Source organism: Schistocerca serialis, chromosome 1, assembly GCF_023864345.2.
Source record: "Schistocerca serialis cubense isolate TAMUIC-IGC-003099 chromosome 1, iqSchSeri2.2, whole genome shotgun sequence".
NCBI classification, from domain to species: domain Eukaryota; kingdom Metazoa; phylum Arthropoda; class Insecta; order Orthoptera; family Acrididae; genus Schistocerca; species Schistocerca serialis.
In genome coordinates, this window is record NC_064638.1 from 900,716,348 (window position 1) to 900,740,823 (window position 24,476).

Sequence of the window (24,476 nt, forward strand, 5' to 3'; positions counted from 1 at the left end):
ATTATATCATTGTCTCTGCACGTAGGCAATTTTCACAATCACCTGCAATTTTCAAGGTCAAGTGGGTGATGTCTTTCATTTTAACACCAATGGTATCGCATACCTCAGTACTGTGTTTAAGTGCAAAATGCACCAGGTAGCAAGTAGCCTTACTAGCCTTGCTACTCGTAGCAAACACCTGCCACAGGCTTACCAGTGGCCTGTGAGCATATATGATACCGAATACCCTCTGCATTCCAAGCACTGTTGTAGCATTTTTCTTGGAGTGCTCATTACCATCTACCTATACCATATAATCACAGTAACTGCGATCAGCAACTGCTGTTATATTTGCTACTTAAGAGTCGAGGAAGAGCTGAATGGCTTACCTCCAAAGTACTTGGATCCTGTCTTTGCAAGTTCATTCTCGAAGGGCTGAATGCCAGCCGCAATAGAGTACACGACATCTTCCACTGCCTGTGAAGCGTTGGGCCCTAAGAGCTTCATGTAAATTGGGATCATCTGCCAAAAAGAAACATATGTCAGAGCATAGCAGGCGGTGTTTTTAGTTGAAAATGACGGCAGCCAAAACTGGTGTTACAACACATAATATATGCTTGAAACAACAAGTGAAATTCTATGTCAAGTACTTATAATCCTAGTGCTCGGTTTTGACACTAGACAATTATACTGAAGAGAATACATGAATGCGTATTTACAGATATAGAAGCTGAAGGTGTCACAATTTTTTCCACAGTAAATTGTTAACAAATAGCATTAGAAGCAATTTTTATGATATCAATTCACACTTTATTAAAAATTTAATCATAAATAATACACGCAAATGAAAATATGAATAAATTGTTCCCTAACCTCTTACGGATATTAACAATCGCTTTATAATGCGAATATCTTCGATAGATAAATGAGAAGAAGGTGGCTGAGGAAGGTGGTATTCCATAATCATCAATGTATTTGAAAATTTTGATCTTTCACAGTTAACTCGGGATCACGAAACAAAAAGAGCAAGCTGCGTTTCACACGAGCAATGCTTTGTAAAACCATGCACATAAGCTTTTCACTCTTAAGAAAGTTTATTCCACGGCATTATTGTTCAACAAGATTACAAGATTTTTGCGCAGCTACTGGCGACGCGCTGCAGATCCCTCTGACCACGTGTCCTCTCCACCTCACAAACTACGCCAGGTGGCACAGTTAACGTCTTGACAGCAACTGGAGACTGTCGTGATTTGAATGCGCTGGCAGAGGCGTGCAGACTTCCTGCGGCGATTATTGCCGTTAGTTATGGGAGCGCGTTTGACAGGATGCGCGCGCGCGTTTGCTGGTCCAGCTGAACAGACGTGTGGCGGGGCCGATACCGATTCAACGGTCGGTCCGACAAGGCTGCCCTCTGTCTATGCCCCTTGATGCAGTAACTCATAAGTCTGCTGACGACGTAGTTGTCTGGACTCTCCTTACGTGGTTACATCTTCCCTTATCGTGCATACACGGATGATCTGCTGCTGGTTAGTTCTCTAGAGGAGGTAACACGGATCCTAGACACCTTCATGGTTCGTGGACGAACGGCTGGAAGTGTGGCGAGTGTGCGCAGATCCACGGCGCTGTTTATTGGTCGCGGGCTACCCCCTAGAGATCTGGCGCCGCTGCTCTGTGCCTAATATCTCCGCTCTCTGAGAATCATCATTACATCGTCAACGCGCCGAACAGCGGCGGTCAACCTTCGTCAGGTTTAGAGAATTACCGGTATGATGATCAGTTACAGTTCCCTACACCACCTAGCTCCTTAGTGTGATGCCTACCTGAATGATGGTTCATACTGCGCAGATTCTATTGCTGACGATTACGATAGGGCGTTGTATCAAGGGGGATGGAGATATTTTGTGACGGCTGGGCTCATCTTCAAAGTACGCTGTGACACACTCAGTCACCGCCCCGCTTTTAGGAGGACTTGGTCTTACGAACGTCCGCTATCGTGTGGCAGCACTTTACATGACCACAATGCGTAAATAATGGCGCAGTGTCAAGGCCTCCATTACGCACCATTTACTTGCAGTCGTTGTGCCAGTATCTCTATCCCTGCCGGTCCCGGTCGGTAGCATCAGACCGACGTTTGCACAGATCGCGGCCTTCATTGTGGAACTCTTACTCACGCTCGCGCCTTTTCCTGCGTAGTGTCGCCTGCAGCATCGTAGTACGTAAGGTCCCAGTGTTGCAGTGAACTGTGATTTGACGGCACATGCATCACAGCTTCTTTCCGACGCATATCAGATCGACTTGATATTATGCGACCTGTGGGAAGTATCCAACTAATCAGGGGCTCCATGCCATAGGGCTGGCGAACTCTCTCCTCTGCGCCGTCTGTCGTAGTGTCGACGATGATTATCACTGATTCAACTGTGTAGCCGTTGCGGATACGGAGGCGTTTTCACCCTTTTTGGACGACCGGCACTGACAACACTGTTGTCACGAACATTATCCATTTTTTCAAACTTGCGAATCAACTTGTTTGCACACTTGGGCCGGTTGTCCTCAGCTTTAACTCGGTCGCAAACTTCCTTGGAGCCGCAGATGGGCTGTTAGTGCTTGCATAGTAGGCTTTCACAAGCGCTATACGCTCACGCACGCTGTACCGTGACATTTTCACGTGCAAATGGCAATTCCCAGCCGGTCGATGTGGCCGTGCGGTTCTAGGCGCTTCAGTCTGGAACCGCGTGAGCGCTACGGTCGCAGGTTCGAATCCTGCCTCGGGCATGGATGTGTGTGATGTCCTTAGGTTAGTTAGGGGATTGATGACCACAGATGTTAAGTCTCATAGTGCTCAGAGCCATTTGAACCATTTTGAACTAATTCCCAGCATGCCTCGCGGCCAACAGTGCAGTTTGAATGTCCTAACGCAAACCGTTCAGAAGTTATGACGATTTTATTTCATATAGTTCAATAAGTGTCACACCGTACATAGAATCTATGAATAACGCTGCACTTATTGTTGTTTAAGTTTTCTTAACGGCTCAATCATGGCTGTGTTTCATATCAGTATTTATTATTTAAAATTTAGATGTAAATGTCGTGTGGCTAGGGCCTCCCGTTGGGTAGACCGTTCGCCGGGTGCAAGTCTTTCGATTTGACGTCACTTCGTGGGCTTGCGCGTCGATGGGGATAAAGTGATGATGATGAGAACAACACAACACCCAGTCCCTGAGCGGAGAAAATCTCCGACCCAGCCGGGAATCGAACCCGGGCCCTTAAGATTGACATTCTGTCGCGCTGACCAATCAGCTACCATGGGCGGACTATAATTTAGATGCAGTATGCAGTATACTAAACTGGGATATAAGTCGCTTTCGTACATGTTATCTATTATTTTAGTAATCGTTTATAAAATGTAATTCGATTCCTAATATATGCGTCTCAGGGCCCTATCATGTTTTATACACCAGTTAGATGTAAGAATATTTGGGTCGACAAATGGTCGCGTGTTTTCTACGAGTGCCGCCGCATGTTATTGACTCCGAGTCTTCTCTTTACCCAGCAGTGGAATATTTTTCTGCAACAAAGTCTCGGACGGTCCTCTGGATAAAGAGCTGGGCTTTGGAATATCTATATGGAGATAATCATCACTCACTACTTGAGTTTTGGCAATACTTGCAAACTGAACTTGCCGAGGCTGTCAATTATCTTAAGAGCGTTTTTACCACGCCTCCTCAAAACGGGAGTGTTCCCGACGTGATAAGTGCCGGCCCGATTCGGAATAAAACATGACGCACCTACATCTTGGAATCGGCCAGTCTGCCATCCTTTATCACCCTGCGTGATTTCCAGGGTCCCAGATGGGTGGTCTACTTTTCATTTCTTTTTCCTCTTTATGTATGTGTACAAAAACATGAAATAAGAAAATAAATATAAGCAATGTGAGGGTGCAGCACGGCGTCGTGGCCAGGTCTCGGTATTCGACGCTTGCCCACCTTGTCTCCTCCAACCTATAGCTGACTCTGGCGCTAACAAACCGAAATAAGAAAGATAAATAAATAAAGAAATTAATTAAACAGGAAGATGTTTTTCTTATTTCAAGAGCTCAAAAATTGTTAAAAAAAGGGTAGTGTCTAAATAAAAAAGGGGTGTGATTCCTGCTTTGAGTTCTGTTAAATCAAAAAAGAGGTATCATCTTTGGAAGAAAAGTAAGCAGGAAAAAAAAGTGGTTCAAGAGTGGGATTACAATGCAAGGTGAAAGAATATCAATGGTACGATTCACTGATGACATTGCTATTCTGAGTAAAAGTGAAGAAGAATTTCAGGCTCTCTTGAATGGAATTAACAGTCTAATGAGTACAGAATATGGAGTGAGAATAAATCGAAGAAAGACGGAAGTGATGAGAAGTAGCAGAAATGAGAACAGCGAGAAACTTAACACCAGGACTGACGGTCACGAAGTAGATGAAGTTAAAGAATTCTACTACCTAGGCAGCAGCATGGCCATTGACGGAAGGAGCATAGAGAATCGAAGCATTTAACATGTGGTGCAGCAGACGAATGTTGAAAATTAGGTGGACCGAGAAGGTAAGGCATGAGGAGGTTCTACACAGAATCGTTGAGGAAAGAAATATGTGGAAAACACTGACAGGATGAAGGAACAGGATGATAGGGCATTTATTAAGGCACCAGGGAATGACTTCCATGGCACTAGAGGGAACTGTAGAGGACAAAACACTGTAGAGAAACACAGGGATTGGAATACATCCAGCAAATAATTGAGGATATATGTTGCGAGTGCAAATATGAGACGAAAAGTTTAGCACAGGAGAAAAATTTGTGGGACCGACCAATCAGAAAACTGATGACTAAAAAAAAAAAAAAAAAAAAAAAAGGGGGGGGGGGGAAAAAGGCGACTTCTTGCGTAAAGCTGTAAATTCGGATTAGAGTCCCGGTCCGGCACATATTTTCGTACGTTACTAATAAATTGTATTGCCGTTGTTCTATCCTACAAGCAGTTTGTGGCTGCATTTCATAATTTAACAATGCGTTTGTACTGCAGTCAGCATAATTAACTACTTGAGACGATCAGAGGTGGAAAATTATATATCAAAACATTAATAAATTAAAGATTTGTGCCTTCCTCGGGCATCAAATGAGCTAGTGTTGCTCGAATGACGCACCGGCTGGTACTTCGTTCTAGAAACTCCTTTTTGTCCTATCGATTGTGCTCCCAGAGCCTTACAGCGTGGCATGTGAAAGGCTGAAGGTCAGTGTAAGACAGTTCTGGAATGTGAATGTAGCGTGAAGCGGGAAAACCGCACATTTTGTTATGTAAGGAATATTTTCTTGTGCGAAAGCGACTAACCTTCCCAAACGTCTGCAGCAGCTGTTTATGGCGAAGATTCTTCTCCTGGTCAACAGACCACAGTGGTGGTTCTGGAAACTTTCGGTCCAGATAGTCTGATACGTCGAGAGACTCGACGACCACCTCGCCGCCACCCACCTCCAGGGCGGGCACTTTTGTCTCCGGATGCACAGCGCTGTACCACTCCGGCTTGTTCTTCAGGTTGATGTCCACCATCTCGAAGGGAACGCCCTTGGCAGCCAGGACGAGGCGCGCTCGCTGCGCGAAGGGGCAGTACAGCATGGAGTAGAGTCGCAGCTTGCCCGCCTCCACTGGCGGCGGCTGCGGGTCACCTGCCGACACACGTGAACCAAACGTGCTGCAGTTTGCAAGATATGTTTTTCATGTGATGAGTCGCAGTAGGTTTTCCCCAACTTGTCACAAACTGTTGTTCGTTTAAACAGACTCTGAGGAATTGGTAGGACTGAAGTTCAAAAAAATGGCTCTCAGCACTATGGGACTTAACGTCTGTCATCAGTCCCCTAGACTTAGAACTAATTAAACATAACTAACCTGCCGAGGCAGGATTCGAACCTGCGACCGTTCAGCGGTTCAGCCCCTAGAACCGCTCGGCCACAGCGGCCGGCTGAAGTGAAAGTGTATCACCATGCTGAGATTTATCACATTTCATTGAATCGTGAGGTAAATTGTGCCAGTAGTAAGGGTTAGGACTGTTGAAGGCTGAGTAAAACCCATGCCAGAATTACGGATCTGCTACTTACTTTTGCTAAGTGACATCTGGGCCCCTGCTTTATAGATCTGCTGTGTATTGTGGGCAACAGCTGTCAACTGCCGTATGAAAGAGGCGGATTTTATTATCTATCATAACTGATTCTTAAAATTTCATTTCCTTTTGTTACAGTTACGATCATCTTTCAACGTTATTTGCATGGGACTGGCTCATGTGGTTAGAGGTATGGCACAATAATTACAGTAATTTCAATTACATAAAACATATCACATATATACACTTACCTACAAACCTAGCCATTGTGTTACAAGGTAGTTACAAAATCGGAACTATGATATGTCACGGTGTGGTTACTGGCCATTGGTAACCTGTAACAGGATGTATCTTGCAACAGAAGCTAGTGTACAGTGATGAATGATAGCATACGTAATTATAGTCAGAGTGGACATATAATTCAGATCGCCCTCTAAATACATGCAACACTAGCAGACAGTTACTATCTGATGGCAACACGGTATACAAACCGTCAGTCTCAGTTAGTAGTGTCTAGGTATGGTTTTGCAGCATTTAAGATAGTCAAAACGTCATCATGCACATAAACATACAAAGGTGTTAGTCTACAGGTCAGATGGTTATAGAAAGGTGTTAGTCTACAGGTCAGATGGTTTTAAGGTTTGCGATCCATTAGCCAATCTGATTTTAAGTTTTTCAGCTTGTTCATCCATCTTCGAGCTTATGCATGCTATCGATTTCAGCATAGTTTGTGCAAAGTAAGCTACGCACATCACTGTGGAAAACAATGTAAACTTTATAACGATAAACACAGTATTAGGACAACACTACGTGAGCTACGTAGCTATAATACTGATAACAATAAAAACATAAAAGCTAACATACTAATTTAAATACAAAAAACTGTTATGTCTTTTTTGTGCAGTCTATGAATTCTTTGACTGCATAAAACGTCTTTCTTTAGCCAGTTATGAAAATCTTTAATGGGACAGTATGCACTTGAAGCGATGCCTAGACATGTGTAAATTTTCTGCGTTTTACTTAGTATTGGTGTAGTATTGATATCGTCTATTTTTTGACTGTGAAGTCTTTTATGTTGATGAATTGGCCATCTTAACTTATATTTGTTTGATTTTTTCATGTACACTTGGCAAATGAGTGTAAATAATAAGGGCACTGTCAAAAAAATCCAGTTCTTTTAAAACCTGGCATATTGGTTACATCGTTTCTAAGATATTTCCAGTACACTCATTGTCGGCTTCAGTCACATGATAAATTTTTTGTCCCAGAAGAGGTACCCCACAACAGCATGAGCATGTTCTACCGCTGTGAAGACATGTATAGTACAAGTAAAGTAGCATTTTCGTTAACACATACAAATACCCGAAGTTGACTTATTAAGTACGCGACTCTTGGTAGTCTAATTAATAAAAATATGTGTAATTGTCTTGCGATAATTTACTGTCCAAGGTCATACCTATCAGTTTGACAGTTATATAGTCAGCATTAGAATTAATTAATCTAAATGAAATGTTCTCAGTTTTATCCTCATTTACAGCTAATTCGTTTTCTTTAAACCAGTCACTGAATATTCTTAGATCCATTAGGCTTCTAAGTCATTTTCTGCTTAATGGGCGGATTTGCATGGCATGATATTGTGCCGGGAAATTCTAAGCTCAATTATTGAACCTCGGCGAACATCGACTGAAACAGTTAGTAATCTTGGGCTCTTATTGTGAAAGTTTGTCTTCCGCTTCCTATTTCTAATATATCATATTATAAGAGAAATTTATAAATCTAGACTACCAGAGTACCATTATTTATCTACTATGCTTTGATAGCTTATATAATGAAAGGTTTACTCAGATCAATTAACAAGGATGTAGGTGACATTAATAACCACACATAAATAAAAACGCTAATTTAACGTATAATGACAATCAGTTTCACTATGAGAAGAAAAGCTACTAGACCGATAGATTATTTTTATATCCCTCACCCCCTCCACCCCCTTTCCCCCTCTAAAGTACGTAGCACCCAGGATGTAAGGGGTGGTTGAACTTAACTTCTCGTCCAGTTCTCGTATGGACAGTTGGTCGCGGCACCAAGATATGTGACGGATGATGGACGGTTGGGCGTAATCAGTGGCTGCGTGGATGTGTTAACGCACTGCGTAACAGTGGTTAGTGGGCTGTCCAAAGATGGCGAGAGCATACCCCATACAGCTTCCTTGCCGCTTGCTGCATTTGCCATTTTTTCAAGGTGTCTGACGTCGCAACACTTGGAAAGGCCTGGTGTATGGAGGCTAAAGAGGGGATCAAACTAAATCAGTGCATGATATGGGCCAATGCTTTGTGTATAAAATCGGGTATTTGCCGCGATGCGTAGCAAGTGTCCGCTGTATCTCTGTGACATCTTACCGAATTTGCTATATCAATAGTAGTTCAGTCTGATTTGGCAGTCATACAGCTGCTACGTAGTCTGCCTGAATCCTCAGTGGCTCCTCCTAAACCATTTCAGCCAACGACGCACCGTTGTTAGATGTATAAACCGTCCATCATCCCATAAATAACCATAGGAAGCACTTCCACCCACTTTTCTTGGTGACACGACAGCAGTCTTTGAAGTTGAATGCCACCTTTCAACCACTCCATTGGTGAAAGGGTGATAATTTGTTGTGTGGTGGCGTTCGAAATCGCGCACATTAGACAATTCGTTGAAATGGTTGGCCTCAAATTGCCGGCCGTGGTCTGTTGTAATATGGAGAGTAGAGCCGAAGTGTACTAACCAATTTGCGACGAACGTCTTCGCAATCGTCTCGGCGGATTTGTCCGTCACTGAATAGCTTCTGTCCATCTCGAGCATCTGCCAAGTGCCATAAATAGATACATGTAGCCTTTTGAAGGCAGTAGAGGACCCACGAGGTCATGTATATGTGATGTAACACCGCTGGAAACACAGGAAATATCTAATATCCGTATGAGCATGGAGTCGCACATTGCGTCTCTGACACGGAAGGCAGGAACTTAGGCCAGAGGGCCTTCCAACATTGACGATATCTAAATCTACGTCTATATCTGCGTGTGCATCTACATACGTGCTCCGCAAGCCACAATACAGTCAGTGGCGGAGGGTATTTTGTACCACCACTAATCATTTCCCTTCCTATTCCGCTTGCAAATAAAGGGAGGGAAAAACGCATGCCTATATGCCATCGAATGAAACCTAATTTCTCATGTCTTACGTTGGTGGTGGTAGGATCGTTATGCAGTTAGCTACAAATACTGGTTCTCTAAATTTGCACAATAGCGTCCCGCAAAAAGAATGTCGCCTTCTCTCCAGCGATTTTCATTTGAGTTCACAAAGCACCTGTGTAATACTTGGCGTGTTGTGTGAATCTACTGGGAACAAATCTAGCAGCACGCTTTTGAATTGCTTCGATGTGTTCTTTTTAATCCGTGCCGGCGGGTTTTCCAAACACTCGAGAACTATTCAAGAATGGGTCACACAAGTGTCCTACCTTCGATAACTTTTACAAACGAACCACACTATGCTAAAACTCTGCTGATGATCGAAAATCGACAATTCACCATCTCACTACAATACTTCAAAATGGTTCAAATGGCTCTGAGCACTATGGGACTTAACATCTGAGGTCATCAGTGCCTAAAACGTAGAACTACTTAAACCTAACTAAGGACATCACACACATCCATGGACTAGGCAAGATTCGAACCTGCGACCGTAGCGGTCGCGCGGTTCCAGACTGAAGCGATTAGAACCGCTCGCTCACAGCGGCCAGCACTACAATACTTACTTACATGCTCGTTCCGTTTCAAATCGCTTTGCAACATGAAGCCCAAATGTTTACAGACCTGACTGCTTCAGGTAGCATACTACTAATGCTGTAATCGAACATTGCGGGATTGTTTTCATACTCATCAGGGTTAACTTACATTTTTCTACATTTAAAGCAAGCTGCCACTCATCACACCAAATAGACACCCTGTTTAAGTCCTGTACCGTTCTACAGTTGCTCAAAGAGACTGCTTCGCGTACACCACAACATCATCAGTAAACGGCAACAGACTGCTGCTCACCGTTTCCGACAGATCATGTATGCATATACAGGGTGTTACAAAAAGGTACGGCCAAACTTTCAGGAAACATTCCTCGCACACAAGGAAAGAAAATACGTTATATGGACATGTGTCCGGAAACGCTTACTTTCCATGTCAGAGCTCACTTTATTACTTCTCTTCAAATCACATTAATCATGGAATGGAAACACACAGCAACAGAACGTACCAGCGTGACTTCAAACACTTTGTTACAGTAAATGTTCAAAATGTCCTCCGTTAGCGAGGATACATGCATCCACCTTCCGTCGCATGGAATCCCCGATGCGCTGATGCAGCCCTGGAGAATGGCGTATTGTATCACAGCCGTCCACAATACGAGCACGAAGAGTCTCTACATTTGGTACCAGGGTTGCGTAGACAAGAGCTTTCAAATGCCCCCATAAATGAAAGTCAAGAGGGTTTAGGTCAGGAGAACGTGGAGGCCATGGAATTGGTCCGCCTCTACGAATCTACATCTACATCTGTTGTTGAGAAGCGTACGAACACTTCGACTGAAATGTGTAGGAGCTCCATCGTGCATGAACCACATGTTGTGTCGTACTTGTAATGGCACATGTTCTAGCAGCACAGGTAGAGTATCCCGTATGAAATCATGATAACGTGCTCCACTGAGCGTAGGTGGAATAACTTAGGGCCCAATCAAGACATCACCAACAATGCCTGCCCAAACGTTCACAGAAAATCTGTGTTGATGACGTGATTGCACAATTGCGTGCGGATTCTCGTCAGTCCACACATGTTGATTGTGAAAATGTACAATTTGATCACGTTGGAATGAAGCCTCATCCGTAAAGGGAACATTTGCACTGAAATGAGGATTGACACATTGTTGGATGAACGATTCGCAGAAGTGTACCCGTGGAGGCCAATCAGCTGCTGATAGTGCCTGCACACGCTATACATGGTATGGAAACAACTGGTTCTTCCGTAGCACTCTCCATACAATGACGTGGTCAACGTTACCTTGTACAGCAGCAACTTCTCTGACGCTGACATTAGGTTATCGTCAACTGCACGAAGAATTGCCTCGTCCATTGCAGGTGTCCTCGTCGTTCTAGGTCTTCTCCAGTCGCGAGTCATAGGCTGGAATGTTCCGTGCTCCCTAAGACGCCGATCAATTGCTTCGAACGTCTTCCTGTCGGGACACCTTCGTTCTGGAAATCTGTCTCGATACAAGCGTACCGCGCCACGGCTATTGCCCCGTGCTAATCCATACATCAAATGGGCATCTACTAACTCCGCATTTGTAAACATTGCATTGACTGCAAAACCACGTTCGTGATGAACACTAACCTGTTGATGCTACGTACTGATGTGCTTGGTGCTAGTACTGTAGAGCAATGAGTCGCATGTCAACACAAGCACCGAAGTCAACATTACCTTCCTTCAATTGGGCCAACTGGCGGTGAATCGAGGAAGTACAGTACATACTGACGAAACTAAAATAAGCTCTAACATGGAAATTAAGCGTTTCCGACACATGTCCATATAACATCTTTTCTTTATTTGTGTGTGAGGAATGTTTCCTGAAAGTTTGGCAGTACCTTTTTGTAACACCCTGTAGACAATAACAGCAGTGCTGCCACATTTCCCACGGGCACTACTGACATTACGCCTGTCTCTGACGAACATTTGCCATCCGGGTCGTTGCTTCTTTTTCTTCTATTTATCAGTCTTCTGACTGACTTGATGCGTCCGCCACGACTTCCTTTGCTGTGCCAACGTCTTCATCTCAGAGTTTCACTTGCAACCTACTACATCCTTAGTTATTTAGTGGATGTATCCCATTCTCCGTCTTCCTTTTCAGTTTTTACCCTCTACAGCTTCCTCTAGTACTATGGAAGTCATTTTCTGATGGCTTAACAGATGTCCTATCATCCTGTCAGTGTTTCCCATATAACGCTTTCCTCTCCGGATCTGCACAGAACCTTGTCATTCCTCACCTCATCAATAAACCTAATTTTCAACATTCGTCTGTAGCACCAAAACACAAATGCTTCGATTCCCTTCTGTTACGGTTTCCCCACAGTCCATATTTCGCTACCATACAGCGCTGTGGTCTAAACGTACATTCTATGACATTTCTTACTTAAATTAAGGCCTATGTTTGATATTAGTAGATTTCTCTTGGCCAGGAATGCACTTTTTGCCAGGGAAAATCTGCTTTGATGCTCTCTTCGCTCCGTTCATCACTGTTTATTTTGCTGCCTAGGTAGTGGAGTTCGTTAACTTCATCTACTTCATGACCATCAGTCCTGATGCCAAGTTCCTCGCTATTCTCATTTCTGCTACTTCTCATTGCTTTTGTCTTCCTTCGATTTACTCTCAGTCCGTATTCTGCACTCATTAGACTGGTCATTCCATTCAGCAGATCTGTAATTCTTCGTCACTTTCATTGAGGACAGCAATATCACCAGCGAATCGTATCATTGATATCGTTTCACATTGAATTTTAAAACCACTCCTGAACCTTTATTTTATTTTCATCATTGCTTCTTCGATGCGTAGATCTACTAAGGATACTGCCTACACTATGCTTGTCAGTTCTCTTTTAGAATACTGCTGCGCGATGTGGGATCTTTACCAGATAGGACTGACGGAGTACATCGAAAAAGTTCAAAGAAGAGCAGCACGTTTTGTATTATCGAGAAATATGGGAGAGAGTGTCACAGAAATGATACAGAATTTGGGCTGGACATCATTAAAAGAAAGGCGTTTTTCGTTGCGACGGAGTCTTGTCACGAAATTCCAATCACCAACTTTCTTCTCCGAATGCGAAAATATTTTGTTGACACCGACCTACATAGGTAGAAACGACCACCACGATAAAATAAGGGAAATCAGAGCTAGTACGTAAAGATATAGTTGTTCGTCCTTTCCGTGTGCTATACGAGACCAAAATAATAGATAATTGTGAAGGTGGTTCGATGGACGATCTGCCAGGCACTTAAATGTGATTTGCAGAGTATCCATGTAGATGTAGATATAGATTGAACAGTAGGGGCGACCCTTTTTAATCCGAGCACTTCGTTCTTGGTCTTCAACTCTGATTATTCCGTCTTAGCTCTTGTACATGTCGTATATTACCTGTCTCTCTTCACAGTTTAACCCTATTTTCCTCAGAATTTAGAACATCTTGCACCATTTGCCACTGTCGAACGATTTTCCCAGGTCGACTTTAGTCTTGCTTCCATTATCAGCCGCAACATCAGAATTGCCTCTCTGGTGCCTTTACCTTCCCTAAGGCCAGACTGATCATCGTCTAACACACCTTCAGTTTTCTTTTCAGTTCTTCTGTACATAACTCTTGTCGACAACTTGGATACATGAACTGTTAAACTGAATGTGCAATAATTCTGGCACTTGTCAGCTCTTGTAGTCGTCGGAACTCTATGGATGATACTTTTCCAAAAAGTCAGATGGTATATCTCCTGACTAATTGGCCAACATTCTACGTACCAATGTGAATAGCCGTTTTGTTGTCAGTTCCCCCAATAATTTTAGAAATTATGATGGAATGTCATCTATCCCTTCTGCCTTATTTGATCTTAAGTCTTCCAAAGTTCTGTTAAATTTGTAATCTAATGCTGGATCTCCTACCTCTTCTAAATCGACTCCTGTTTCTTCTTCTATCGCATTAGACTAATCTTCCTCGTCATAGGGGCCTTCAATGTACTCTTCGACCTATCTGCTCTCTCCTCTGCATTTGACAGCGGAATCCCGTTGCACTCTTAATGTTATCACGCTTGCTTTTAGTTTCACCGAAGGTTATTTTGACTTTCCTATATGCTGAGTCAGTCTTTCCGACAATCATTTTTTTTTTAGATTTCTTCATATTTTTCATGCATCCATTTCGTCTTAGCTCCCCTGCACTTCCTGTTTATTTCGGTCCTCAGCGACTTGTATTTCTGTATTCTTGAATTTCCCTTTCCATTGATCGACTGAAGTATTTCTTCTGTTACCTATGGTTTCATCGCAGTTCCCTTCTTTGTGCCTAAGTTTTTCTTTTCCACATCTGTGATTGCCGTTTTTAGAGATGTACACCCCCTTCCATTGTACTGCCTATAGCGCGATTCCTTATTGCAGTATCTGTAGCCTTAGATAACTTTAAGCGTATCTCTTCATTCCTTAGTACCTCCGTATCCCCCGTATTGATTCTCCCTGAATAATCTCTCAAACTTTAGTCTACTCTTCATTACTACTAAATTATGAACTGAGTCTGCACCATGTGATCAAAAGTATCCAGACACCCCCAGACACATACAGTTTCATATTAGGTGCATTGTGCTGCCACCTATTGGCAGGTACATCATGTCAGCGAACTCGTAGTCACTAGATATCGTGATAGAGAAAAATGGGGTGCTCCGCGCAACTCACGGACTTTGAACGTGGTCAAGTGATTGGGTGCCACTTGTGTCATACGTCTGTACGCGTGATTTCCACACTCCTAAACATCCCTAGGTCCACTGTTTCCGATGTGATAGTCAAGTGGAAACGTGAAGGGACACATACAGCACAAATTCGTACAGACCGACCTTATCTGTTGACTGTTGAAGAGGGTCGTAATGTGTAATAGGCAGACGTCTATCCAGACCATCATACAGGAATTCCAAACTGCATCAGGATCCACTGCAAGTACCATGACAGTTAGGCGGGAGGTGAGAAAACTTGGATTTCATTGTCGAGCGGCTGCTCATAAACCACACATCACGCCGGTAAATGCCAAACGACGAATTGCTTGGTGTAAGGAGCGTAAACATTGGTCGATTGACCAGTGGAAAAACGTTGTATGGAGTGACGAATCGCGGTACACAATTTGGCCATCCGATGGCAGGATGTGGGTATGGTGAATTCCCGGTGAACGTCTTCTGCCAGCGTATGTAGTGCCAACAGTAAAATTCGGAGGCGATGGTGTTATGGTTTGGTCGTGTTTTTCATGGAGGGGACATGCACCCCTTATTGTTTTGCGTGGCCGACCGCGGTGGTCGTGCGGCTCTAGGCGCTGCAGTCCGGAACCGCGGGACTGCTCCGGTCGCAGGTTCGTATCCTGTCTCGGGCATGGATGTGTGTGATGTCCTTAGGTTAGTTAGGTTTAAGTAGTTCTAAGTTCTAGGGGACTGATGACCTAAGGTGTTAAGTTCCATAGTGCTCAGAGCCATTTGAACCATTTTTTTGTTTTGCGTGACACTATCACAGCACAGGTCTACATTGATGTTCTAAGCACCTCCTTGCTTCCCATTGTTGAAGAGCAATCCGGGAATGGCGATTGCATCTTTCAACTCGATGGAGCACCTGTTCATGATGCACGGCCTGTGACGGTTACACGACAATAACATCCCTCTAATGGACTGGCCTGCACGTAGTCCTGACCTAAAATCTAAAGAACACCTTTGGGATGTATTGGAACGCCGACTTCGTGTCAAGTCTCACCGACTGACATCGATACCTCTCGTCAATGCAGCATTCCTTGAAGAATGGGCTGTCATTACCCAAGAAAGCTTCGAGCACCTGATTGAACGTATGCCTGTGAGAGTGGAAGCTGTCATGAAGGCTAAGGATGGGCCAACACCATATTGAATTCCAGCATTACCGATGGAGGGCACCACGAATTTGTGTGTCATTTTCAGCCAGGTGTCCGGATGCTTTTGATCACTTAGTGTATATCTGCTGCGTGGTACGTCTTGCAATTCAGTCTCTGATTTCTGAATCTCTGTCTGACTATGTTGTAATGTACCTGAAATCTTCCCGTATCTCCCGGCATATTCAAAGTGTACTTCCGGCTCTTGTGATTCTTGAACAGAATATTCGTGTTGCTAACTGAAATTTACTGCAGAACTGCCTTTCTCCTCACTAATTCCTAGTACCAAGCCCATATTCTCCCGTAAATCTTTCTTCATTTCAGTCACTCCTACTATACCTGTTATAGTTTTCCTACTATATTTAAGCTTCTGTCATTCCACACCCCTACCGATAGAGCGTTATCCTTTCTTTAGTTATTCAATCTTTTCCTCATGATCTCTTCCCCCTTGGCAGTCCCCTCACGGAGATCCAAATGGGGGACTATTCTGGAATCTTTTGCCAATGAAGAGATCGTCATGACACTTTTCCAAATATGTCTTGTGGATACACGCTATGTATCTTTAATGCAGTGGTTTCCATTGCCTTCTACATCTTCTTGCTGTTGATCATTGCTGATTCTTCCACCTTTATTGGCAGTTTCCCACTCCAAGGGCAATAGAGTGCCCTGAACCTCCGTCTTCTCCTCCGCCCTCTTTGGCAAGGCCGTTGCAGCATCAGGGTGAGTTCTTATGCCGGAAGTGTTCGGCCGCCAGTACAGATTTTTATTTAAAATCTAGGCGTTAGCTTTGTTCGAAGCCGGGACCGAGGACGTTTTGATTAGTAATTAAAAAGGCTACGTCTGTACCGCAGGTCACGTAATCATGGTAATGTCCTGCGTCCTATTACTTAACGAGTCTTCAAGCCACTAACGTATCGGGAATCTATTCCGTATGCTCGTACCTTCGTGCGTGTGTGTGTGTGTGTGTGTGTGTGTGTGTGTGTGTGTGTGTGTGTGTGTGTGTGTGTGGGTGTGTGTTTGTATTTGTGTTTCAAGTTTACAGGCCCTAAACAGCGAGGATATCATTGCCCTTAGAAATATTAAAAGAAACACATGTGGAGAAAATGACAAGCGAATAAAGGGCAAGTTGAGTTTCGCACGACCGATGCTTTCTTAAAATATTCCGAAGGTATAATAGTCCCCCATTCGGATCTCCGGGCGGGAACGTTGTTATCAAGAGCAAGAAAACTGGCATTCTACGGATCGGAGCGTGGAATGTCAGATCCCTTAATCGGGCAGGTAGGTTAGAAAATTTTAAAAAGGGAAATGGATAAGTTAAAGTTAGATATAGCGGGACTTAGTGAAGTTCGGTGGCAGGAGGAACAAGACTTCAAATGGTTCAAATGGCTCTGAGCACTATGCGACTTAACTTCTGAGGTCATCAGTCGCCTAGAACTTAGAACTAATTAAACCTAACTAACCTAAGGACATCACACACATCCATGCCCGAGGCAGGATTCGAACCTGCGACCGTAGCGGTCGCTCGGCTCCAGACTGTAGCGCCTAGAACCGCACGGCCACTCTGACCGGCGAACAAGACTTCTGGTCAGGTGAATACAGGGTTATAAATACAAAATCAAATAGGGGTAATGCAGGAGTAGGTTTAATAATGAATAGGAAAATAAAAATGCGGGTAAGCTACTACAAACAGCATAGTGAACGCATTATTGTGGCCAAGATAGATACGAAGCCCACGCCTACCACAGTAGTACAAGTTTATATGGCATCTAGCTCCGCAGGTGACGAAGAGATTGATGAAATGTATGATGAGATAAAAGAAATTATTCAGATAGTGAAGGGAGACGAAAATTTAATAGTCATGGGTGACTGGAACTCGATAATAGGAAAAGGAAGAGAAGGAAACGTAGTTGGTGAATATGGAATGAAAGAGTAAGGAATGAAAGAGGAAGCCGCCTGGTAGAATTTTGCACAGAGCATAACTTAATCATAGCTGACACTTGGTTCAAGAATCATACAAGAAGGCTATATACATGGAAAAGCCTGGAGATACTGGAGGGATTCAGATAGATTATATAATGGTAAGACAGAGATTCAGGAACCAGGTTCTAAATTGTAAGACATTTCCGGGGGCAGATGTGGACTCTGACCACAATCTATTGGTTATGAACTGTAGATTAAAACTGAAGAAACTGCAAAAAGGTGGGAATTTAAGGAGATGGGACCTGGATAAACTGACTAAGCCAGAGGTTGTACAGAGTCCAAATGGCAGGAATGGGGGAAAGAAATACAGTAGAAGAAGAATGGGTAGCTTTGAGGTATGAAATAGTGAAGGCAGCAGAGGGTCAAGTAGGTAAAAAGACGAGGGCTAGTAGAAATCCTTGGGTAACAGAAGAGATATTGAATTTAATTGATGAAAGGAGAAAATATAAAAATGCAGTAAATGAAACAGCAAGAAGGAATACAAACGTCTCGAAAATGAGATCGACAGGAAGTGCAAAATGGCTAAGCAGAGATGGCTAGAGGACAAATGTAAAGATGTAGAGGTGCATATCACTAGGGTTACGATAGATACTGCCTACAGGAAAGTTAAAGAGACCTTTGGAGGAAAGAGAAGCACTTGTATGAATATCAAGAGCTCAAATGGAAACCCAGTTATAAGCAGAGAGAGGAAGCAGAAAGGTGGAAGGAGTATATAGAGGGTCTATATAAGAGCGATGTTCTTGAGGACAATATTATAGAAATGGAAGAGAATGAAGATGAAGATGAAATAGGAGATATGATACTGCGTGAAGAGTTTGACAGAGCACTGAAAGACCTGAGTCGAAACAAGGCCCCGGGAGTAGACAACACTCCATTAGAACTATTGACAGCCTTGGGAGAGCCAGTCCTGACAAAACTCTACCATCTGGTGAGCAAGATGTATGAGACAGGCGAAATTCCCTCAGACTTCAAGAAGAATATAATAATTCCAATCCCAAAGACAGCAGGTGTTGACAGATGCGAAAATTACCGAACTATCAGTTTAATAAGCCACGGCTGCAAAATACTAACACGAATTCTTTACAGACGAATGGGAAAGCTGGTAGAAGGCGACCCCAGGGAAGATCAGTTCGGATTCCATAGAAATGTTGGAACACGTGAGGCAATACTGACCCTACGACTTATCTTAGAAGCTAGATTAAAGAAAGGCAAACCTGCGTTTCTAGCATTTCTAGACTTAGAGAAAGCTTTTGGCAACGTTGACTGGAATACTCTCTTTCAAATTCTGGAGGTGGAAGAGGTAACATACAGGGAGCGACAGACTATTTACAATTTGTACAGAAACCAGATGGCAGTTATAAGAGTCGAGGGACATGAAAGGGAAGCAGTGGTTGGGAAGGGAGTGAGACAGGGTTGTAGCCTATCTTCGATGTTATTGAATCTGTATATTGCGCAAGCAGTAAAGGAAACAAAAGAAAAATTCGGAGTAGGAATTAAAATCCATGGAGAAGAAATAAAAACTTTGAGGTCCGCCGATGACATTGTAATTCTGTCAGAGACAGCAAAGGACCTGGAAGAACAGCTGATCGGAATGGACAGTGTCTTGAAAGGAGGATATTAGATGAACATCAACAAAATCAAAACGAGAATAATGGAATGTAGTCGAATTAAATCGGATGATGCTGAGGGAATTAGATTACGAAATGAGACACTTAAAGTAGTAAAGAAATTTTGCTATTTTGGGAGCAAAATAACTGATGATGGTCGAAGTGTTTCTGAAGAAGAGAAATTTGTTGACATCGAGTATGGATTTAAGTGTCAGGAAGTCGTTTCTGAAAGTATTTGTATGGAGTGTAGTCTTGTATGGAAGTGAAACATGGATGATAAACAGTTTAGACAAGAAGAGAACACAAGGTTTCGAAATGTGGTGCTACAGAAGAATGCTGAAGATTAGATGGGTAGATCACATAACTTATGACGAGGTACTGAGTAGAATTGGAGAGAAGAGAAATTTGTGGCACAACTTGACTAGAAGAATGGATCGGTTGGTAGGGCATTTTATGAGGCCTCAAGGGATCACCAATTTAGTGTTGGAGGGCAGCGTGGAGGGTAAAAATCGTAGAGGGAGACCAAGAGATGAATACACTAAACAGATTCAGAAGGATGTAGGTTGCAGTAGGTACTGGGAGATGAAGAAGCTTGCACAGGATAGAATAGCATGGAGAGCTGCATCAAACCAGTCTCTGGACTGAAGACCACAACAACAACAACAACATGTTTTGTAACTGTCCGTGCACCTTAGCAGGCACCATGAAACTTTTCCGAAGTAGCTTGCTACGTAACATGCAGAAAGGTGAGCCGTTAGAACCGACAAATCCGAGATAGATGTAAGATTCATCATACTTTCCTTTTCTTTTATTTTTATTGAGTCGTTAGGTATCTTACTGGCTGAAAATATGGAGCTTAAAGTCTTTACATCATCTTCTTGAATATCATAATCTTCATCGAATATCTTTGAGGGTGATGGTTCAAATGGCTCTGAGCACTATGGGACTTAACATCTGAGGTCATCAGTCCCCTAGAACTTAGAACTGCTTAAACCTAACTAATGTAAGGACATCACACACATCCATGCCCGAGGCAGGATTCGAACCTGCGACCGTAGCGGTCGTGCGGTTCCAGACTATAGCGCCTAGAACCACTCGGCCACCCCGGCCGGCTTTGAGGGTGATGACCTTTGAACTGTCTATGCAAGATTTTGTTGCAACATTTCTAAGTCAACCCTCCATTCTGTCTTTTAAAATGAACAGTTTAATTTTACAATATGACAAATTTGAATCACAAGATATTAAATATTACAACTGTAGTCAATGACAACCACGAATCTAATACACAGTAATCCGAGAACAGTGCAGATTCGCCGTGCCGAACCGGAGTGCGTTGCAATGGCAAACTCGAGTAGGAACTGTGCTTTATGCTGCTCGGCGTGGGTTTGTATAGCTTCAGGCGGGGTAACATAGATAGGGAACTGCCAAAGTCCTTCAACGCAGTTCGAGATGTTTAAGAAGGATGAGAGGGAGATAGGAAGAGCATAAGGGAATGGTCGCAGGATGTATAGATGAGACAGCACGCAGGGTGGGAGAGAGTGATGGGGGGGGGGGGAGGAAGCATGAACATGGTCACTGCTTGTGTGTGTAGTGACAAGTCGCCACATACTTACACTTGCAACCTAAGTTCCCCTGTTTGGAGTTTTTGATCGTAGTATTATTATGCTGCTTGTAGCCCACTGAGAAAGAAATTGACCTTCAAAATCAGTGGTAAGAGATTTGTAAGACCCGGTTTTCTCAGTATTTTACAAGACTAGTTGATATTATTTTGGCAGAGCCGTCACAGAGGTCTTGGAAAGCCGCAGGGCCCCATGGAGCACAATTTGAGTATCGCTGGGCTATACTAATATTATAATGCAGATCTGTGCTACAAGCGACGAAACTCACTAATTATACGTAGTAACTTTGACAAATAATTTAATGCATAAACAATCATGACGAATTAAAAACGTTTGTACTACTAAGAAAGCTAACCACTAAATTTCAAGAAGGTAACTAAAAGGCAAAAAACACTGACTGAGACGTTTTCTTGCACAAGAGACAGTGCGCCTGAAGACGACAATTTGTTCTAAAGTTCAAATGTGTGTGAATTCGTAAGGGACCAAACTGCTTAGGTCATCGGTCGCTAGACTTACACACTACTTAAACTAACTTATGCTAAGAACAACACCCACACCCACGCCCGAGGGAGGACTCGAACCTCCGGCGGGAGGGGCTTCGCAATCCGTTACTTGACGCATCAAGCCACGCAGCCATTCCGCGCGGGCCAATATGTTCTATTGTCGAAATACTGTTATATCTGAGACGGCGATATGGCCTTTCACAGTATTACATTTACTCCAGTCCCCGAGTGACGGTTGAGAACACTCTCTCAAACACTCTGACCCAACGGGATCGAAAGCCACAAATAAATACCAGGAACACAAGTCGTCAACGGTGGGTCCACAGAAGAGATCAGAGAAAGCGTCGAGGATTAAACAGCTACTGCTTGCAGAACACAGCATTATTACTGTGAATTAAAGCTCCAAACGAGCACGATCGAGTACAACTATGGCCACGGCGACACTAGGGTGCGCTGCTTGTCAGTTAGTGTGATCAGTCTGTCACCACGACCTTAAAGCATGTGCACAATACACTGTGAATTCTTTCATACCCGAATATGAAAGTAGGATTTATTCAACACTCAGCCCACAAATAAACTTCAGAATGTTCAAATTCGTCTTCGCTCGTAGATGGCTCACCTGAGGATGACTGGCAGGTGTGATGTCGAAATATCGAGGAGTACAGTATTCGATGACCGCCCGCAAGCCTGAAACTCTCTTGAACATTTTTTCCCTCGAGATATTCTCATCAAACACACAGAGGGTTGGATCCTCTCATTCGAAGGCGCCAGATTGCAAAGCCTGGGCTACTGTCAGGTTGGAATCTCCGCTTTCGAAGATTGTGTCCGTCTGTCTGTCTGTCTGTCTGTCTGCCCGTCTGCCCGCCGCTTACTGCTGTAGCTGTTCGTTCGTTCGTCCGTCCGTCCGTCCGCCTGCCTGCTCGCTGTCCGTCTCCGCCGCTACCGCTGCTGCCTGCTGTCCGTCCGTCCGTCTGTTCGCCGCCGCCGCCGCCGCCGCCGCCTGGTCGCCGCCACCGCCGCCACCGCCGTCGCCGTCCGACCCTGGTCTTCGGCCGTCCTCGTCTTCCTCCGTCTTTGTCTTCGTCTGCCCCGGTTTGTGTCCTTTCCCTTTCGTTCTGTGCGTTATTGTTTCTCCCTGTCGTCATGTCCGCCCCCGCCACCACTACCACCATCGCCATAGTTTACACTTCCCCTTCTGCCGCCTCCACCACTATAACGTGGTGTGCCCAGTCCCACCCCCCTCCTTCCATCCCACCTCTTCTCACTCTCCCTTCGCCCTCGCTCTTTGTCGCCCCATCTCCAGCTTCTTCCTCCCGCTCCTCTCGATCTGATCCTTTCCCCCCACTCCCCCAGCCTGTCACTGCAGCTCCGGCTAGGGTGGTGGCCGTCGGGCCACTTTCCATGCCCAGCTCTCCCCGCCGCCTTCGCCATCACCTCCTCTACCCCCTCCTCCTACCGCTACCTCCTCTCCCGTCCGGATCCCTCCCTCCTTGAAGCCCGGAACCTCACCCTCTTCCTTCGCCAGAGTTGTCCTAGTGCCCCCATCTCCCTCCTCACTCCTCGCCATGATTCGGTACTCCTCCCCCAGCCCTACCCTCCACACAGACCTCTTTTCCCGCACCCCTGTCACCCACTTTGGCCCTCATGCCTCTCTCACCCCTGCTCCCTCGCCACCTCCCTCCCGCCAACCCCAACCTCCACGTCGCCCACCGACCCTCACCGCCGTGATCACTCGGCTCAGTCCAGTGATCACAGAGGAGGAGGTGTTGGCGGAGCTTCAGGCCCATCCCCATCTGGAGGTGCGTGCGGTTCGCCAGATCCATAATGCTGCCGGCCCCACCCACCTTTTGCGGGTTTTTTCTGAGCACGCCCTCTCCATAGACCATCTCCTGAAGGAGGGTGCCCTCCTTTTTAACCAGCGTTATGAGGTTGACCCCTCCCGTTCCCCTCCTCAATCCCTGCGCTGCCAGAGGTGTCTGCGCTATAACGCGCACCCCACAGCTGAGTGCCGCGAGGCCCCCACCTGCCCGCATTGTAGGCAAGCGCACTTCCTCAGGCAGTGCCCTAACCTCCAATCCCCTCCTTCCTGCAATACCTGCAATCTTCCCCATCCCACCTACTCCCAAAAGTGTAAAGCCCGACCCCCTCCGACCACTCCTGAACTCACCGTCTCTGTCTGTCCCCTGGACGCCCCCACCCCTCCTGGCAATTCCCTTCATCCCCCCCCCCCCACCGCTGAGGACATCATCAGGTTCACCACCATCGTCCTTCAAAATGTTCATCCCTTTCAGCGCCCCCACACCCTCTAGCAGATCTCCCTTGCCACCCGTTCCATATTCCAACTCAAAATGTACACCACCTACTCCAACAACCAGGCCCATTTCACCTTCTCCCGTCTTGACACCCTTGTCTAAATCCCTGTCATGGCGCGACAGCAACGTATCCTTTTCAACAATATCCGCTCCCTCTCCCCCAACAAGAACCTCTTCCTGCACACCCTTGCCACCCACCGCGTGGATGCCTTCCTCCTCAATGAAACCTTCCTCCAACCCCACCACTCCATCCACACCTCACCCTATCTCCTCCACCGCTCCGATAACCCCCTCCCAATTGCGCGTGGCGGAGTTGCCATTGGTCACCACTGCCAGATCCCCGTTTGGCTCCAACCTCTCCTTCCCGACCCCATCGAACACCTGATCCTTAGTCTCTTCTTCCCCGGCCTTACCGTTACCTGCGCCACCATCTATGTCCACCCTAACGCCCCTATTCCCTTCGACTCTCTCTCCCACATCGACCGTACCTTCTCCTCCTACGTGATCGCCGCCGACCTCAACATCCATAGTCATTCCGCCGCCCAGTTCGGTTCCTCTCCTCCCTTCAAGGCGACCTCATCCCAATCCCCCAGCACACCCGTCCCGAATCCAACTCCACTCCTGATGTTATCCTCTCCTCCCCCAACCTCCTTGGCCA

At 45.0% G+C, this 24,476-nt stretch overlaps 1 protein-coding gene across 2 annotated transcripts in view; it reads right to left on the reverse strand.

Moving 5' to 3' along the window:
- The window catches only part of LOC126411703 (pyrimidodiazepine synthase-like), a 148,494-nt gene that overhangs the window by 14,443 nt on the left and 109,575 nt on the right, over window positions 1–24,476 (reverse strand). For both annotated transcript variants that reach the window (XM_050081385.1, XM_050081384.1), the window contains exons 2-3: window positions 5,336–5,667; window positions 369–501 (exon numbers count right to left, since the gene is read on the reverse strand). In XM_050081385.1, coding sequence (XP_049937342.1) covers window positions 369–501; window positions 5,336–5,667 — 465 coding nt within the window. The remainder of the gene's footprint in view (window positions 1–368; window positions 502–5,335; window positions 5,668–24,476) is intronic.